The sequence below is a fragment of the Solea senegalensis genome, linkage group LG5 (assembly GCF_019176455.1).
Source record: "Solea senegalensis isolate Sse05_10M linkage group LG5, IFAPA_SoseM_1, whole genome shotgun sequence".
NCBI classification, from domain to species: domain Eukaryota; kingdom Metazoa; phylum Chordata; class Actinopteri; order Pleuronectiformes; family Soleidae; genus Solea; species Solea senegalensis.
Window position 1 is genome coordinate 9,732,044 of NC_058025.1, and position 19,015 is coordinate 9,751,058.

At 39.9% G+C, this 19,015-nt stretch overlaps 4 protein-coding genes across 11 annotated transcripts in view; 1 reads left to right on the plus strand and 3 right to left on the minus strand.

Annotated features, from left to right (window-relative positions):
* Positions 1-2,258, minus strand: part of frmd3 (FERM domain containing 3) — a 45,517-nt gene extending 43,259 nt beyond the window's left edge. For all 4 annotated transcript variants that reach the window (XM_044026402.1, XM_044026400.1, XM_044026401.1 and 1 more), the window contains exon 1: positions 1,911-2,258. In XM_044026402.1, coding sequence (XP_043882337.1) covers positions 1,911-2,015 — 105 coding nt within the window. In that variant the 5' untranslated portion in view covers positions 2,016-2,258. The remainder of the gene's footprint in view (positions 1-1,910) is intronic.
* A 224-nt stretch (positions 2,259-2,482) lies between these two features.
* Positions 2,483-6,551, plus strand: LOC122769669 (probable gluconokinase). Of its 5 annotated transcripts, none has more exons than XM_044026388.1 (6): positions 2,483-2,849; positions 3,308-3,389; positions 3,730-3,760; positions 4,071-4,157; positions 4,737-4,780; positions 5,288-6,551. In XM_044026388.1, the coding sequence occupies exons 2-6, from the start codon at positions 3,352-3,354 to the stop codon at positions 5,643-5,645; spliced, it is 558 nt and encodes a 185-aa protein (XP_043882323.1). In that variant the 5' UTR covers positions 2,483-2,849; positions 3,308-3,351; the 3' UTR covers positions 5,646-6,551. The 5 variants fall into 5 exon arrangements, with proteins under 5 accessions (XP_043882323.1, XP_043882320.1, XP_043882321.1 ...); XM_044026385.1 differs by having other exon boundaries at positions 3,313-3,389; XM_044026386.1 differs by having other exon boundaries at positions 2,839-2,903.
* A 66-nt stretch (positions 6,552-6,617) lies between these two features.
* On the minus strand, positions 6,618-12,965 carry LOC122769670 (ubiquilin-1-like). Its single transcript, XM_044026389.1, is given in 11 exon segments — positions 6,618-8,577; positions 9,023-9,194; positions 9,287-9,402; positions 9,561-9,644; positions 9,761-9,892; positions 9,894-10,142; positions 10,332-10,487; positions 10,868-11,130; positions 11,248-11,369; positions 11,937-12,079; positions 12,258-12,965. Coding segments are annotated over 11 exon segments (1,713 nt in total). The 5' UTR covers positions 12,390-12,965; the 3' UTR covers positions 6,618-8,433.
* Positions 12,966-12,992: 27 nt separating this feature from the next.
* On the minus strand, positions 12,993-18,275 carry gkap1 (G kinase anchoring protein 1). Its single transcript, XM_044026382.1, has 12 exons — positions 18,189-18,275; positions 17,577-17,838; positions 16,061-16,219; positions 15,741-15,818; positions 15,242-15,392; positions 15,101-15,129; positions 14,798-14,959; positions 14,602-14,688; positions 14,169-14,232; positions 13,960-14,030; positions 13,781-13,858; positions 12,993-13,392 (listed from the first exon to the last, which is right to left on the minus strand). The coding sequence occupies exons 2-12, from the start codon at positions 17,823-17,825 to the stop codon at positions 13,351-13,353; spliced, it is 1,170 nt and encodes a 389-aa protein (XP_043882317.1). The 5' UTR covers positions 17,826-17,838; positions 18,189-18,275; the 3' UTR covers positions 12,993-13,350.
* Positions 18,276-19,015: the final 740 nt, after the last annotated feature.

The following is a 19,015-nucleotide window of genomic DNA, read 5'->3' on the forward strand; positions in this document are numbered from 1 at the left end:
CATATCTGTACTTTGTCATATATATTTGTAGCAACTTTTACTCATTTCCTCTAGCTATCTTTGTTAAGTGTTGGTAATTATCTAGTTTTCCTAGAGCTTTTCTAGTCTTGATGATCTTTCATAAACATTCACACGCTGCAGTACGGGATTAAGTGGCTTGCTCAAGGACACATGTAGACTAGCAGAGCCAGGAACTGAACCCACAGCCTTCCAGTGGAAAGACAACTCGCCTTAGCACTACTAGTACATTTTATATTATTTCATAAAATTACTTTTGATACTTAAGTACAGTAAATGTCATATACTTTAAGACTTTTAATATTATAAAAAAAAGTGACTTCAAATTCTACCAACGTCATTTTCTGGTAAGATACTTTTAGGTACTAGGTATACATGACTGCAGTAGTCAGATTTGACTGCACAAACGCACGGTGTGCAGACACCAGTCTGAGACATGAAGGCTCGTCCTCATTGTAATCATCATCACTCTCAGCTGGGGCTTATGTCCTTTTTTTAGCCACTAAATAAAAGAGCTCACCTAACGCAACCTGCACCTGCTTAAGTCAGCGTTTGCTGCTTTATAATGCTGTCATTCAGCTTTTGTGACAGGAAACTAAAAACACTCAGAAAACCCGAGCTGCCGTTCTACTGCTGCCTTGTTTGGTAAGTTTGTGTCACTTCGGTAAAAAAATCAACAAGTCCTTGCTCATGTTCTCTCTGGACTTTGGTGTGGGAGAGCGAGCAATTTACAAATGTAACACAAACTTTAGTTTCCACTTTGATTAAGTTTGATTAAGGATGAAGTGGCGACACATTCTTAGGGTATCTTAAACTCAGACATGTGTACATTGCATAACTTCTTCCATATTTTTTATACCTTCGTATGAAATTAAGTGATTGTAAATAAACAGTATTATAATAATAATAATTATTATTATTACCATTGTTATTATTATGTTTCAGTCTTATATACCTTAAAGGGATACTTGAGTAAAAGTAAAAGTATCTTACCAGACAATGACTTTGGTAGAAGTTGAAGTCACTTTTTATAATATTACTTAAAGTATACTTAAAGTATATGACATTTACTGTACTTAAGTATCAAAAGTAAATTTCTGAGGATTAAGCCATGGCAGCTCAGTGGTATAGGGCGAGTTGTCTTTCAACTGGAAGGTTGTGGGTTAAATCCCTGGCTCTTTACCCCCTGTTGAAGAGTGTGGATGTTGAACTGTAGTGCAAAGCAGCTCCATATAAATACAGAACATTAACAACTCTTCTTCTGATTTTATTTGGGGGAACAAAGATAGTTTGAGGAAATGTAGAGGAGTAAAAGCAAAAGTTGCTAGAAATATAAATAGCAAAGTAAAGTACAGATAAGTAAATTGTGTACTTAAGTACACAATTCACTTATGTAATGTTTACAGGTATAGACAACAGACAAGCATGAGGAGCTGAGACAGAGTTTTCTGCCCTGTCATCATCATCATCATCATCAGTGCTGCTATCCTCACCACCACCACACCCAGGCATCACTTCCTCTGCTGAACTTCATCACAACTTCTCTTCACATATTGGAACACAATGAAACGCATGAATGAATGGATGAATGGAGTGAGGTTCTGTTCCCCACCTCTGTGTGTGTGTGTGTGCTCAGATACATGTACAGTGAAGGGTGAATGGGGATCGAACGCGTACATCACAACAACAGCAGCAGCAGCATCAGCAGCGTGGAAGAACAATACACACAGTGTGCAGGTGCTTTTTTGTCGCATGCACAGACGACAAAACTACATTGTTGCACAGCTTCATGTCGAGAATTAAATAACTGTGTGAGAAAATTCGTCTGCCACGACCATGTGAGTGAAGTGACCACATTGACAAAGCAGCACATGATGAGTGTGCTCGTTTACCTGGATGCTGCAGGAGATCTCGGAGTCATCCAGTAACCGGATCGTGCACAGGACCTCCTGGTCCAAAGAGTGGATGCTGGGTCTGCGGAACCGAAGCATTTTCATCCTTCTGCTCGGTTCTGTCTCAGCTCCTCATGCCAGCGGATCCACGGACGACAGCTCGAGGGCAGGCGCTCGCTCACACATGCACGGGTGCGCGGGGCACTCACGCATGCACACGCGCACGCACACACGAATATGTGTGTGTGTATATAGCGTGGCTTTCAGTCAATCCTCTGCGACGCCCTTGGAAACGAAAAGGGTGGATGGATGATGGAGAGATGGAGAAGAGAATAGATGGTTAGAAGAGAGCTCTCATCCGTCTGCCTGCACTGATGATCTACAGGAGGGAGGAGGTCTCTCTCTCCCCCCCTCTCTCTCCCTCCCTCTCTCTCTCTTTCACAATTTCAACATAGATCTTATTGCATCGTCTTATGTATACTACTACTACTACTACTACTAACAATAATTATAATACTAATAATAATAATAATGATAATAACAGTAGTAGTAGTAATAACAATAACAATAATAATGATAATAACAATAATAATAACAATAATAATACACTATGTAACTGCGACCTGTTGTGGAGAAATTATAGACAAATAACCCAAATCTATAGATCTAAAGATCATATAGTGAATCATAATAATACTAATAATAATGAACAATAAAATCATTGGACGTTGTGCATTGTTGAGTGCAAATGGGCGATACCAACTTATTCGTATACAAACAAAAGTATTTTATTTAGTCAGTAATTTCTCTCTTCCTTTTTTTATTTCAGTCCGAAAGTAGAAATGCAGCACTGCCCCTTTAACTGGGAACGTATGACTTGGGTCTGACGTCATCACGTACGTTAATAAACAAACCGTCGCGCTGTGGTGCAGAAACAAGGTACATTCAGTCCATGCTTTTCAGCGGAATAAGAGAGTGTTTTATCATTTAGGTGTAAGTTATTTTTCTGTGAAACGTTGAAACGCTCATCAGATCTAATGCTAATGTGCTAATTAATCTGAAGTAATGTCACATTGTAGCTTGTTGCCTCTGCTATTATTGGTTCAAATTTCCAAAAACTTTATTTGTCTCCGGAGGCAAGGACAATGAGTTACAGTCATTGTAGATGTTTACACATCTTAACCTTTACTGTTAACCCGTGTGTTTGTGGATGTAACAGTAACTGTACATGTCAATCCCACTGTGAATGGATTCATTTCTGATGGTGATATCACTTGCTGTTAAGTGACATAATGTCACTGAAAAGCACTGTCATTACAAATGGTTTTCCGCGATATTAACTCAATACGGAGACATACATTAATTCCAATATTGACTCTTCTTGTTCTTTCACCCAGCACAGGTGTCTCTGTCTCTGTCTCTCTGAAGGTCCACAGAGGAAATGATCTACATCATAATGGGAGTCTCTGGCTGTGGAAAGTACATACTATACTGTCTGCCTGCATATGTTATCTATAGAAATGAGCTGATATTCAGCATCAATATAAGACCAAAACCATGACCCTAGCCACCAGAAATAATTTTAGACCTAACGTTTGTTTTCCCTTGCGATAACGTAAAAATATTGTGAGGGAACACAAAAATATTGCAAGAGACAACAAATCTTCCGGTGGCTTATGATGTTTGCACAGTAGTGTAGGTGGTTAATGCTCCATGTGCAAAGCTGTTGTCACGTAAACCTAAATATTACTGTTTTATGTAATTACTTTGTGTCAGATTTCCCTGAATCGAGCTGTATCTTGTTCCTTTTGTTATGCAGAAGCAGCTTAGGGGCTTTTCTTTCAGAAAAGGTAACCTTTTTACACACACACACACACACACTGGTTTCCATGACTTCAGAGGACCATAATTACCACTGGCCTAATCCTAACCCCCAACCCTAGCCTTAACCTAACACTAACCTCAGACTAACTTAAAAACATGCCTTCACCTTAAAATGTAGTCATTTACATTTAAGGAAGACAAGTCCCCATAATGTGACTGTGTAAACAGATTTAGGTCCCCACAACATAAGGAATACCAGGTACACACACACCCTTAAACATGCTTATGTTCACACATTGCTTGATACTCAACTGTACATGTCTTTCCTTCCATCAGTTGGGCTGGCCGCTGCATGAAGGAGATGATTTGCACCCACAGGAGAACATTGTGAAGATGTCACAGGGCGAACCACTCACAGATGAGGTCAGTCAAAGTGTCCGTGTCCCTGGTGTCTGGCACTTTGTCTTCACTCGCGAGTCAATCATCCTATCAGATTTTCAGACAGAGCAAGCAGTGAACGCAGCAGGAGAAACAGAGTTTCATCCACCGCTTTTTTATTTGAAAATGCTCAACAGCTGTCTGTGTGACAATTGGCAGGTTGAGGCTGGGCACAAGCGAATAGGACATGAGTTTGCCCAGAAATGTGAACATTAAAGAATGGGATTCATCTCAGTTCTTTGTGTTTGAAAAAAAATGGATTCCACCTCAGTTATACCCAAATTAGGACAGATTCAATTTCTAGCAAAGGCACAGTCACTTTAAGATTTTACACGTAACCTTGGAACTAACCTGAGGATCTAAGGCTGCATGCTGGCTCCTGTGGGGCAAAAACATTTCTGCGATGTAGCTCAGGACCAAACATCTGAAAATCAATTAAAGGAAATGCACTGTATGTCAGTGGAGAGAGAGGCCAGGATCAGAGTGATGTGACGTATGTTATTACAGCTGTCTGCAACAAATGTAAATCATTTCACTTTGTTGTTGTTGTTTTTGTCTCCCCAGGACAGATTACCTTGGCTCCTGCAACTACATGGAGTCATTCAAAGGTGAGAATATCACACACTTGTTTACACACAGAGAACATAACGCGCACACACTAATATTTTCGTAATGACACAGAAGTAGACGGGGAGAAGAAGCTGAAGAACAGAGCAGCAAGCGGAAGATACGCAGGCGTGAAATCGCTGGAGAAGATCAAAGATGATCAAAGATGCTTTTGGAAATTGAGATGAAAACCAGAGAGAGCAGAAAGGAAATGGAGGAAAATAAAGACAGATTACAGTGAGAGAGAGTGTAGAAGAGAAGGTGAAGGGGCGAGTGAAAAGTATGCCATCTCCTTTTTAAAATGTCTGTGGCAACATCAAAGACTGATCTTTCTTAACTCCTCCAGTCGTCACAGCTATTTTTTCCTCTTCTTGCTCAACTTATCTCACCTTTCCTTTTCAACTCCTTCACTTCCTGACAGTTTTTTTTTTGCACTGTTCTTCTCTGTCAACATTCATTAGGACTGTTACATCTGTACGTGTGTGTGTGTGTGTGTCTTTTCACCTCAGAGAAAGGTGTTCAGGCCGTGATGGCTTTGTGACATGCTCGGCCCTAAAGCGCCTCTACAGACAGATCATGCTGCATGGGTCCACAGCCCTTGACCAAGAGATCCGGCCTCCTGCCCCTCCTGACGTCTTCTTTCTGTTCCTGCACGGCGACTTCAGTCTCGTCCATCAGAGGATGATGTCGCGGACGGCTCATTTCATGAAAGCCGACCTTCTGCATTCCCAGTTTGAGCTTTTAGAGCCTCCGTTGGGGGACGAGGAGAATGTGTTGTTCTTAGACATCGCAAGAGACATCAATGATATCGCTTTGGAGGTTGAAAAGCACATTATCAGCCTCAAGCCACAACCAGTGAAGCTGTAACCACTGCAGCAGACCAGACATGATGAGGATAATCATCAAGTGTTTTTAAGGGAAGGCAGTATAGAAATAAATCAGTATCTAGTGTGTGGATTTTTATGAACATGAGCCTTTTTCCAGATCAAAAATGTCATTTAATTCAATGAAATGTCCATTTACTTACTACTTACAGTATGATGTACTGTGGAGATTCCCAATGTTCTTCTGCACTGCCAAAAACACTGAAAAGTGTAGCATACTACATTCATTTTTATTCATTATCATGATGCATTGAATGTCATTTGATCTGATTTACACATTTTTTGAACTAACAGGTTAGACAGACTTCAGTGTGAGAGACACAAGCGTCTTTTATCAGTCTCCATCGTGACCATCAACTCCTGTGATTTGCAGTTGATGGTATGTATATCGGATACTCTTCTGTATGCAGCAGAGCATCAAATGATGATAAGAAGAATAGACTATTTGAGTTTGTATATATTTTGTTATAAGTCTAAATCTTTGGCTTTTTAATCACTGTTTTGTACTGAATATCAATAAGTTTGAATATTTCACATAAGTCACATTTGTAATTTCAGTGTTTGCATTTCTATAACAGGGGACTAAAGATGCAACAAACAGTTTTTAATCAAATTAATTTCTCAAGTGTTTTCTTGATTTATTGGATTAATCGATCATCTGTAGAACAAAAGAGAACTTCCTACAAGTGTCTGTCTTATCTGCAGTTGTAGATTAAACACTACAGGTTTGTTATCTTATTCAAACAAGTTCTCATCATGGATGGGTTAATATGAAAAATACTTAAATTGATTTAAGTATTTTAAGGATTGTCTGAGCTACTACCCATCATGCTCTGATGTCAAGTCTAACAAATGGTGCAGAATATAATAAAGTGACAATAATAGACAATATGGTTGTATCATTTTAAAGGTCAGCTCAGGTAAAGGCTTTTTTTTGTTATTTGTGGCAACACACACACACACTTCCATTCAGCACTGCAGACCTGTTTTTGTTAGTGTGACTCATCTGCAAACCTCAACATGAATATTTTAGGAGCTTCTAATCCAGAAAACCCCCCCTTGGCTACTCTCATATCTCACACATCCAGACGAACCCACTGACACACACACACACACAGACTACTGAAGATTAAAGCCCTTCAGTTTGGCACCAACAGACAAATGCTCACAGGTTGTCAAGTGGATCACATGCACACTTATCTGATGTCATTGTACGTGTCCTTAATCCAAGAGGCTAAGGGCACAGAAACCCTTATGAAACCACACATCTCATTACTAACAGTAAGAGCTACAACTCACTTAAAGATATAATGTCGACGATCATATATTAAATGATTGCTTTATGCTCATCGTTTTATCCTATTATGCTTAATATGTGTGTGGGGGGGGGTTCAATTTATATGTCATGTGTCTTTATAGAGGTCAATAATGTGCGTTAGTAATGACAAATGACCACAGAAACTGCTATTTAAACGGTCATCGATGGGATTGGACTCTGCATGTTGCTGCTGCATGATGAAACTACTGAAGACATGAAGTGCCCCCTAGTGTTTGTAGTAAAGGTTTCAATTTAAGAAGCATGGGGGGGATATCGTGTGAAAATACCTTAAATTCTGATTTTGATGGGTAGTGAGGTTTTCATCTAAGGGAGTGAAGGATAATATGTACAAAATAAATTCATACATAACCAGTTTTTGTTGTTTGTGCTGAGACTGCTGGATAACATTTATGATTTCTGCAGTGACTCTGGACACAGCATAATGAGTAATGATTGATTTGCTACCTTCATCCTCATGTAAATGGATCTCCGGAATTTCACGACTAAATGATGAACAGGCTCCCCCGCAAAAACACAGATCATCAAATAGTGCGCGGAGAATCATAAACGGAACTGTGGAATTAATGTAGTGTAACAACTTAAGAGGAACTGTGCTGCAACAGAAAGGTGCACATTTGCATGAATGCGAGACAACACAATAGTGCTGACGGACTCAAAAAAAAAATTACAGAGCAACATTCAGCACTTTTTACTGATTACATCACGTTTACTAGTCAGTGAGACTGATTCCAACATCCTGTACTGAATATCACGCATTACTGGCCACAATGTATAGAGACATGAGGTTTTAAATGAATGTCTTATTATAATTACAGATTGTGTTTTTAGTCCTGAACTCATTCATTTTTTCCTGCGAGTGAGTGTCGAGTGGATGAGCCTTGAAAGTCTGAGTAGTATGTCGAGATAATATTGACATTTTAGTCCAAAGTCCATCTTTTAATTACACGTTTTGGAGCCAAGTGCATCTTTGGAGACAAAGTCTGCATGTGTGTATGCAGCAGGTGAGGCCAGGTAAACTCACGCACCTGCTCTTGTCCAGGCACTGGGAGTGTGGATATTGTCAGAATAAACAGTGTCTCTGAGTGTTAAAAGATTATAGTAGATACTGTCCAGGTGGCAAGGTGAAAAGTGGATATGAATAAGTGGAATGGATAATGTAATCTTCTGTTTCAACTCTGTTAATTGAAGCATCCACTCCTCTTGGCCCTTCAATTCAGGTAAGGGTCAATAAGTGTAGACTAAAGTAAGGGTGCCTTTTATGCCAGGACTGACTATAGAGCACTTCCTATAAACTACACGCAGATGGTTCAGTCGTATGGAAGGTTAAGGAGTACAGCAATATAAATTTGCCGACATGTGTCTGTTGTGTTGTAACACACTTAATGTTAATGCTTCTAAAATGAATCAGCGGGTATGCGTGTGCACATGTGTGTCAGAGACCGCACAGCTGTTGTATAGCAGTGGTGAGGTCTCCTCTCGTGCTGATGAGAGCCTGCAGGTTTGCCCGTCTGTCCCTGAAGCCCATTGAGCTCAGGTACTCCAGTTCCTCCTGGAACTCCGCCTCCTCGTGACAGACCTGACGGGAAAAGTGAGGAGGGAAAATTAAATGCTGATCTAGTACAATCACACGATTGCAAAGGAGCAAACAGCTCCTGTCTTTCTTCTCCAGTGTCTCTGCTCATCTGTCTTTTAGGAGACCACAGCACCACAGCATATTTACTGTATTTTCTTATTTGACCACACTGAATAAAAGAATAAAAGCATATAGGAACCATAGATAACAACAGTGACTTCTGTTATTTACTAATGTAAATAAAAAAACTTTAAAGACATTAGACTTTAAAAGGAGGAAAATGGAAATACACTGGCCTGTGGGTTGATATAAGGAAAATCGTCTGCTTTAATAAGCAGTTTTTAGTGAATATTTGCACTTAATATTTGGTGATATTTCAAATTCAAGAGCAGGTCAAACCATTCACTGACAGCAGTAATAACAAGGTTATAAAGAAACACTGACATACTCCATTACTGGTGTTGGTCAGGGCCTGTAGCATCTGATGTACAAATTGCTGCTGCTGCTGCTCTGTCTCCGTGGCAACCTGAGAACAATTTCCTGATTGGCCGTTGAGGACAGAGTTAGATGTGAGATCAGGAGCAACGCCGACTTTGGCACCAGTGTTTCCGAGTCCAGCCCTGTAAGAAGATAATATGTACACTTTAGATATATAGACTCATTTAAAAAATATATATATTTTACTAATGAAGTAAACATCTGTTTTACTCACGCAGGTATGAAGGCGGGAGCCTCTGCAGCTAGTGTCTGCAGTCCCTGCTGGATCTGTAGCAGAGCCTCCATGGCTCTCGGGTTCAACATGGCTGACAGTAGCTCTGGACTCTGCATCTGCACATAACTGACAATTATGAGCAATGGGGTCTATGTGGCATTTACTGTACATATCAAACAACTGCAACTGAAAATGTGACTAATAACATAACACAAGGATGTTTCATGTGCAAAATGGCTGAACAGGAGAGTCAAACAGAGAAGCATGAACAAACTTGTTGGAGGAAGAAAGGGAGCTGCTGTCTCATCTGCTGCTGTAACTGAGGATTCCCTGAGAACAAAGGGTGGCTCAGCAGCATCTGTAAAACCAGCCAGGAAACAAATATATCTAATGAGAGACACTGGACTGCGGGTTCTGTCGATAGAAAATAAAGAGAACCATAACTATCTGAATGTTATGTGTCGTATGTGTCACCTGTGAAGCCAGATCAGGATTCTGGCTGAGGCAGTTCAGAAGACTGCTTACATGCGGCCCAGAGAGGAGGCTTTCCATCAGACCTGGACTGGCTGTGATCTCCTCCAGCAGGGACTGCATTCCTGAGGCAGCAGGAGGAACAAGGCCATAGATACAGAGTGATTAAAACCGAGGAGAAATGTTTAGCTGATGAAAACCTTGTGATCTGCATATTAGCCTTGCCCGTAGAGATATTGCTCTGTGGGTTTGGATCAGGTGTCAGTTTTCTGAGAGGGTCTGTGCAGTGACTGGACTCGGGGGCCGGTGTCTGGTCCCTCTCTGGCTCTGCTTTGAGTGTTTGCTGATTGCCAGATGAGAGAGTGGCCACCTGGGGTAATCCTGTCTGGATTATAAACAAAACACCATTATAAACAAAACACACAAATTACTTTAATATAATTAGGATAGTTCAGGCGGCTTTTATTAATGGAGTGAAGGGGGATGCAGGCCAGTCTACCAGGTGAGCTAAACAGATTCCCCAGATAAGACATTCATTTCAGGGTTGTACCTGTGACAGTTTGAGATGATGTACCTGTACTTTCGCTTCAGTTTCCTGAAGATCACCAGAGTCACCAGAGACGGTTTCACGACCGTCCTGCTGCGGCTGCAACTTGCAACTCGCCAGTGTCCTCTCTTCATTACGCATCACTTCCTCTATCATGTCAGGGTTCCTGAGGAGCTCCTGAACCTTGAGACGATATGTACAACAACAAGATAATGGACGTATGGGTGGAAGAAACTACATTTACATTTGACATTTTAGCATTAGAGGCAAAAAATGACATGCTCTTTTCACAGGAAAATGAATAATTTTTCCACATCTCACCCTCATTTTATGGAAACTTGCATGTATACAGTATCTCTTTGTGTTGTATATTTCATTGTAGAAATTCTAAATTTATAAATTTAAGCAGTAAGAGGCAGATGATCTGCTGTGGCGACCATTAAAGGGAGAAGCCAAAATGAGAAGTAGTAACTTGCTATAGAGAAGGAATTCTTTTAATTCACATTGTACTGGATGATGTCAACCCTCACACATCACTTTTTTGAATCCCAAACTACACCCACCTGTTCGATGATGTCCGTGTCGCTAAGCATGTCTCCCACCTCTGGATTTGTCTGGAGGAGCTGCTGGACTTGGGGATTAGACAAAATGAGCTGCCTGGTTATTTGGGCACCGGAGGTGGAGAGTGTGCTCTGCACTAGTGGGCTGCCCACAACACGGCACATCATCTCTGGGTCATCCAAAAGCTGCTCCTCCATCTGGCACTGGAGTGCAGTGAAGAGGCAGGGTCCACTGTTTGCAAGGCCAAGACTGCCCAAACCTTCCACTGTGGGACCAGGATCAGATCAAAGTACAGAGGTTGGAGCATATCATCTAGATAAAGAAGACATGTGAGGTCTGAAAGTAAGTAGGAAATAATAACCCTGCTTCAATGATTTCTTACCCAGACAGAAGGGAGAGGTGGGAGATGGTGTCAGGGTTTCAGGGTCAAGAACATCGGTGACCTCTGACTGGACCGTCTCTGAGGTTACATCACCAGAGGGCACACTGGACGAACCCTGAGGCCTGAGAAGATTAACCTTAATCTGAGAATGCCACTTCCACTTGACATAAACACACAAATCAAGTATGAATGTAATGTATGTTATAAAATGATGATGCTTGATGCAAGTCTGTATATTTTCCACCGTGTCTATCCATCCATTTATGAGCCAAATGTAGGTTTGGCCCAATGACGAAATAAGAATTTGAAGGTGAAGTATGACTGATTCAGATTCAGGATTTTCTTACTAGATAGGAGAGCAAGAAACTGAGCAGCATTGGTGGAGGTTTGTGATGTCTGCATGCTTATATGTATTTCTCATGTAACTCAAAAACTGTTTTAGAGACCCTCAGTGTTCTTCTAAACAACTAAGGCTTTCTTTTACTCCAGAAGAGATCAAATCCCTTAATGAACAACTTTAGATTCACAGCTGATATTTCTGTCTCAGAAGGCTTTCTAAAGTACTTGAATTTGGGTTTTGATTGTTTTTTCAAATCAAAATAAATATATATATTTAGCCACACCCCTAAATAAAAATTATGTTTTCATCTTCAGTGAACTACATTATGAGAAAATGTGTTGTTGTTTACCTTTGGATCATGCAGAGCCTGACTGACTCACTCTGTCTTTTAAGGTGACTCAGGATCTCCGACTCTCTGAGGACTCGACCAGAGTGGATCAGCACCAGCTGCTCTGCTGGGCTCCCGAGACGATCCGATAGGTCCCACTTCAGCTAATACACACAACAGACACACAAAGGCATTTTGTTAGCCAAAAAAATAAACAAAAGAAACACAGCAGTGGCAACCGACTGATGCCAGGCATGGTTTGGCAGCTTTTAGTCTGGATTAACGAAACCAAACCCTACACACAAACCTGTCCAACACAGCATCTTTAGTCTCCTGACCTACCTGTCTGACAGTACAGTCACAGCGGACAGTGAAGTCGTTGCTCTCCATTAGACTTTTGACAGAAACATGGATCATTTCAGTCTCCTGGCATTCACCTGACGGCCACAGTTCATCTGTCCCTGCGTCTGACATCTCAGTTCTGTAGAGGCTGACGGTGAAGATGAGCAGACACGGAGCTGGCTGCACTACGTCTCTGGGTGGAGGAGGCAGTGTGTCCGATGACTCGGCAGAAAGTTGTATGGATGTGTGACAGCTCTGACCAGGTCTGAGATGCAGGCCACATACAACACTAAACCTTTACTGTTTAAGCAATGTCAGATTTTAGTTTCATTACAGCTCATACTGATTTATTTATTACTACGATTATTATTGCTATTATCTGCAAGCAGCTTTTATTGTGTAACAGGGGTGATTTAAAGAGACAGTGTCTCAGATCCTTTTAAATGTTTTAAATCACAAAATAAATTGTATTTATATTAGCTATACTATATGTGATCACTTTTACAATGTATTCCTTCATTTATTTTCATTCTTTACTTAAGCACTTTTGTAAATTCAGTTTCCAGTGCTCTATAAATGGTTTTGTTGTCACCATTATTAATAATATTTATTGTTTGCGTTGCAAGTAAGTTTTACATCATTCTACACCCACACAGAATACAGCCTAAGTTATTACATTTTCCTAAAATGTAATAACCCTTTTCAAGACAAAATGCAGAAGAAAAACTGAAAGAATTGTTTTCACCGAAAAAGCATTTTATTTACTTAACAGTGAAAAAAGAAAGGCAAACTAAGTAAAACATGTTGGCATTAAAACAAAAGAACCAGTCGGGCGAGCAATCAACCTTCAACAGATATGCAATGGCACTCATGTGCCTACAGGTGGCAGCACCGAGTACCAAGCCAACATTTCAACAAAACCTTCAAACATAGCCATTTCTTGTGTGTATGTAAAGGGACATGCATTTTATGCCGACACAGAATTCAAGCCATAAAAGAAAGAGGGAAAAAGAAACCTGATGAGCAGTTGTTTTCTTCATATGCTTGTCTGCTTGTTCAACTTTGCTATGCAGGTCTTTTCCTTCAGAAACCTTCATACATCCATTTCTGAGCCTTTTCTCCCTTTTCTGTTACCCTGTCAATCACAGAGGCAGAGAAAGTACATCATTATCAATAAAGAAATGTCTTACTGGAGCATTTCTAAAATTTGATCCAATTCTTAAAAAGTAAAATAAAAGTGACAGAAATGTGTGTCCTCTATCGCTACCTGGCAAATCTGCCACCATCATAGCAATCTGTCACATACACTTGGCTTTCACATGGAACAGGAAATGGCAACAAACCCATGATTTATTATGTGACTGAGCAAAACCAATGTGCCCAGTGCAGAGACACTTCATTTACAATTAAAGTAGAAAACGTACACATTTGGACATGCCCTAAATGCACCTGTCCTACTTTGTTATGTTGACATTTCCACAAACCAAGGAAATTAGAGCATGAGTAAATATCTGTACTCTCACCTGATGTCTCGGTTGTTCTGACTGCAGACCTTTGATTTTAGATCTTTCTTGTTCAAGGGCAGCGTGCAGTAATGTTACCTACAAAAGACGTATAATAAATACACATAAAAAAAAGGTACAACTTTCTGAAGCAGCTTCCTTCAATACTCCGTAATCATCTTTATTTTACTATAACACACCTGTGATGAAAGTTCTTCTTTTATATTTAGTAGCTCTTCTACCTGTAAAAGGATTTCTGCTTTGTCTTTCACTGAGGGAGAGAGGAACATCATTAAAAATCAGATAGACTACAATATCCATTCATCAGGAAAGAATACATGAGAAAATTAAGAGAAAAGGAAGGTGGTTAGTTAGTTAGCTATTGTTATTTTGGTGACATTCAACTCACTCTCTCCCTGTTGGAGCATCTTAAGCAGCTGGGAATTTCTAGCTTTCACCTCTCTGTATTTCACCTGAGGAAAAAAGAAGAAAACAAATATTTTTTATATTATTTTCTTCCCCTTTTTACCAAGACACCACTCTCTTTTTTCACTCTAGTGATCATGATTTGTATTCTCTGCCAGTTGCTTGATAATTCAGCAAGTAAAGACAAGGGTGTGTTCATAAACCAACAACTCCTGCCTAGTATACCATTATTTTTTATTTCCCTGCACTTTTCAGGTTTGATATATATATATCAAGAAAGAAACAACATAACATGAACCAGCCAGGGAATAGCTGCATATTTGACTAAAGAAAGCCAACTCTTAAACATGCAAATTCGGTGATATTCCAACATTGCAGAGGAATTATAGAAAAAGCACAAGGTTATGAATACTGACCTCCCACTGTGATATTGTCTTTTTTAGCGCTACTATTTCCTTGTCTTTCTTCTCGAGATCATATTTCAGCTGCTCTGCTCTTGGGTCCTAACAAGAATAACATGAGAATGTTACACTTCTCACAACCAAGAAAGGAAAATCAAAGTCAAAACCTGAAGTAAAATGCACATATACAAGTATTTTGTCGCCTACTCACCGGTTCATGTTCTGTAGATGTGTTTACTTCTTGTCCCTGGCTGGTATTGTACTGCTCACGTCTTTTTTCCCGCTGGATAATCCGAGTGATGTCGTCTTCCAGTTCATTAAAAAATTTCTCGTCCTGACCAGTTCCTAGTGCCGTGTTGGCTGCTTTAGGATCCTGGGTAGGAACGGGATCAGTTTTTCCAACTGCAGTGTAGTGCGCCACATCACACATAATATTCACCCCGAAATAAAACCCTGCACCTCTTCATCATAGGGATTAAATATTGTTACCGTATATCTATATTGTGTTTCTCACCTCTTTTTCTTGTTTCTTACATGAATGTTCTGGAAAGAGACAAAATACATTGATTTAAAACACATATTTTTCATAGGGGAGTCATAGGCTGAGATCCTAACCCTTTTGGCATTTAAAAAGTACAGAGCAAGTTTCTCTTACCTAAACTGCCTTCAGCCTGGAAGTCCTGCAGAGAAACTGTCTTTTTTTCTTTAGCCTGCTGATTCTTCTTTTTGTCCTTCTTCCCTCCGCCCTCTTTTCCTCCGCCCTCTTTTCCTCCACGTGATTTGGGCGAGGACGCGTTTGTGTTGCTCTGTGAATGAAAGCAGATCATTTGACAAAAACTAAGATTACAGAACAATTCTCATTTCTGTTGTAGGAATATGATTACTTTCTTACTGAGAACTATGCCAAATAATTCTAAAGCTTGATTAAATGTATGTCTATTTATGGTAAAAATAAAAATAGTATTTGCATAGTTTGAGCTCTACTTTTCAAACGGTAATTATAAGGTTGTATGGAGAGCTATGCTAACTTTCAGCTTAAGTGGGAGAGTATATGTGTGAATACAAATAAATGTGTGTGTGTGTGTATATATATATATATATATATATATATATATATACACACACACATATACATACACACACAAGCATTGTACCTTTTTTTGTTGTTCAAACTCCAATTTACTTAAAATCAAGGCCTTTTCCAAGTCTGCTTCGTATAATTCAGTGGTCATCTGAAAGGAGAAAAACACAAGTGCGTACAATTTCTGTATTGTCAGACATGATCTCATAGAAATACAGTTATATCTATGAAGGACAGGAGACAAAATTCTATCAATTTGCTCATTTCTACAGCCTGTAAAAAGTGACACCTTCCTACACACAAGTGATCAGTTGGGTAAAACTCTCAAAATTCTCAGAATTGTCATTCTAACTTGCTGACATTTTTGTTATTGGAGGGGTGGTTCCCTCTTACCTGCTCATCCCTCTGCTTCCATTGCTGCCACCCTCCTGCTGGTACGCTCGAGGCTTCTGATGAAGGGCTGAGAAGATCACTTGCTATTCCTGACAGTGTCATAGAGGAAGGTGGGACACAAGACTTCTGCGGAATCTTCTTGAAGGCCAGGTTACGCAACTAAACAAAAAGATATGGTTAATCCAACACTGACCAATATGACATTACAGCTCTACTAAGCTCTACTAAGCTCTACTAAGTTTGGTTGTTAGATTTGAAACCGCTACAGCTGGGGGTGGAGTGGCTCAGCGGTTAAGACCGGTACCCTGTGTGCAAAAGACATCATGGTTGTAAGTTCAACTCCACCCCTGGCTGATTGTACTCAACTCCCTTGTAAGTCGCTTTGGAAAAAAGCATCTGCTAAATGACACGTAATGTAATGAAAGCCATAATGTTCACTGAGAAAACAAAAAGCCCAGAGGGATAAATGTGTGAAATCTTTGCTGTCTTTGAGTGGAGCAATTAATGTTAGTATAGCTGCAAATTACAATACGTGTGTGATAATTCTCACCTTGTGTTTTATTCATAAGTGGAATAATTATTCATATGGTCAATAAAATGTCAAACAAGTTAAATCATTCTAAAATGTTAGTTATTCCTACAATCCAAGAATACACCTCAAGATGCTTTGTTTTTCCAAAGCAACAGGCCAAATTATAAGAATGTTTAGATCACAACATTATTTGACTCACACACATGTGTATGTCTTACACATGTGTTTGCAGAATTACAAACAATTTAATATAATTGTTTATGATGTGTTTTATCAACCATGTCGATTAATTAATAGCAAAAGTTGGTTGTTCAATCCCAAGGTTTTTCAAAGTAGTAATAATTGCAATTACAGCTTTCTGTTCTGAGTTCCTGGCAGATCTCTCAATCTCTTAAACTCTGCACATATTGACACATGTCCATTGTCCAGCACTCTACTAGACTGAGGCCTAGTCCACACATATTTTTAAAAACAGAGCTTGGGCCTTATGTAAGTAGTTTTGTGTTTCTATTTATCTCCTTTTATCATTCTCAGATCACTTGAATTACATTATTACCATGGCAAAGAGGATTTTGTTTTCAGCTGTGTTTGTATGACTGTGTCCGTTTGTGAACATAACTAAATAAGTAAAGAACATTTTCAATATTTGTTTTTTTTTTCCAGTGAATGTAGGTCATGGCCCAGGGAAGATATTCATAGAATTTGGTGATGAACTATATTAAGCAAACGTTAACCCTAAGAGAAAAGGGAGTGTATGAAAATGGCTAAACTGTCCGTCTTGGCAGAGGTTTGTGTTATCAAAGTGCTTCTCTAGTCTCCTGTACGTTAAAAAGCAGAAACGAAACTGATTACAATGTGTCTGATAACACACCCCGCAGTTTCATCTCAAGAGAAATGTCACTAAACGGGTGACGTGTATATGACCATGTAATATGTTCATGTATGAATCAGTGCATGCTGACATGCTTCAGTCTAAACCGTCACCTCATTTGCTTCACTCTGCTGCTGTTCCTTCTTCTTCTTTTTCTTCTCCTTCTTCTTGTCGTTGCCCTGAGTCGCTTTTGCCCCGGGTGTCCCTGCCTTCCTCTGCCGGGGCTTCCCGGAGGATTCCCGTGCGCTTTTGGTGCTGCTCTTCCCCGGCTCGGACGTATCAGAGTCCGAATCTGAGTCTATCTGTAGCAGGGCGAAGCGGGATGCAGTGGTGGGGACGGTGATCATAGCAGATGATGCCATTGCGGAGTGGAAACTGATGATGAAGAATATTAATAACAATTCAGTCAGGGTAACCGAGTTAGCTTCTAGTGGTCACGTCTTTCTATTAAAACACATTCCCATACCTCACTCAACACATTTATTTCAAACAAGACTGTGTCGACACGGTGGCGATAGATAAATTAGACCTCTTTTTAAAGTCCGCTAGCTAGCATTGGAAACATGCAGGTTAACCTAGCTTGCTATAAACGCTGAGCCGTTTTGTTAGCTTCAAAACAAGTACAAAAGTAGAGGCCAATGACAGTTAACGACACAAACGTGTGTTCACGTTAACATGTTGTTCCTGGTACACGCGCTGATTTGTGCTGAAAATGTAATACTCACATAAAAGTTGGTAGAGCAGACTTTCACCTGTTAGTGACGGGACTGACTGCTTTGCTACCAAACTATTGTCTGGCTAAGTACAGCAACCCGGAGGGGCCAAAAAGGAGCAAAGGCTGGGAAAGTCGTTGTTATATTTAAGTAGCCCAATCCAATCAGAACCGGTACCGCCATTCAGTCACGTATTGGTGTCATTATTAAGATACAACCAAAAATGTATACTAAAATAAAAAAAATTAAACATTTTGCATTAAACAGAAGCAAAATGGCTTCTCCAGGCAATAGTCAGTATTTAAATTGGATTCGCTTTGCACTTAGCAATACTTTAAGTTTTCTTAATCTTAAGCAATCTTGTAGTAGGCTATCATAGTTCACAAACTGTGGTATGCGTACCACCAGTAGTACATGAGTTTCCCCTGGTGGTACTTAGAGTTACCTTATCTGTCACTCCATCTTAATCTAATTTCACTATACCAGTGTCTGAAGTAAATGTGAAGAAGAGGAGGAGGATGATGAGAGAGCAAATGATCTGATTGGGAGAGAATCCTGTGAAATGTCCATAGTTGACTTTGCTCGGCCTATTTACACCACTGTATTTTAATGTTAGTGATAATGGTGTTACTTCAAGAGCTCAGTATTCTCTAAGGTAGTACTTGGTATAAACACTGTTCTATTATAGTATATTATACCAGACTTCTTTCAGCACCTACAGCAGTTTATAGTCTAGTCTACATACAGACTACATCCTTTACTTCTCTGTCTGTCCAGGTGATCCCGTTCTGCCTCCATAATATTCAGGTCTGGACACTGTGGAGGTCAGTCTATGATTC

Excerpts from the sequence above, each read along its gene's own strand:
- gkap1 (XM_044026382.1), bottom strand. The coding sequence starts at position 17,825 with ATGGCATCATCTGCTATGATCACCGTCCCCACCACTGCATCCCGCTTC. Across the intron at positions 15,393-15,740 it reads AGTTTGAACAACAAAAAAAG|AGCAACACAAACGCGTCCTC; the intron begins GTACAATGCTTG and ends TTTCATTCACAG. Across the intron at positions 14,031-14,168 it reads GATGCTCCAACAGGGAGAGA|TGAAAGACAAAGCAGAAATC; the intron begins GTGAGTTGAATG and ends TCTCTCCCTCAG.
- LOC122769669 (XM_044026383.1), top strand. The coding sequence starts at position 3,617 with ATGCTCCATGTGCAAAGCTGTTGTCACGTAAACCTAAATATTACTGTT. Across the intron at positions 4,158-4,736 it reads GCGAACCACTCACAGATGAG|GACAGATTACCTTGGCTCCT; the intron begins GTCAGTCAAAGT and ends TTGTCTCCCCAG. Across the intron at positions 4,781-5,287 it reads CTACATGGAGTCATTCAAAG|AGAAAGGTGTTCAGGCCGTG; the intron begins GTGAGAATATCA and ends TTTTCACCTCAG.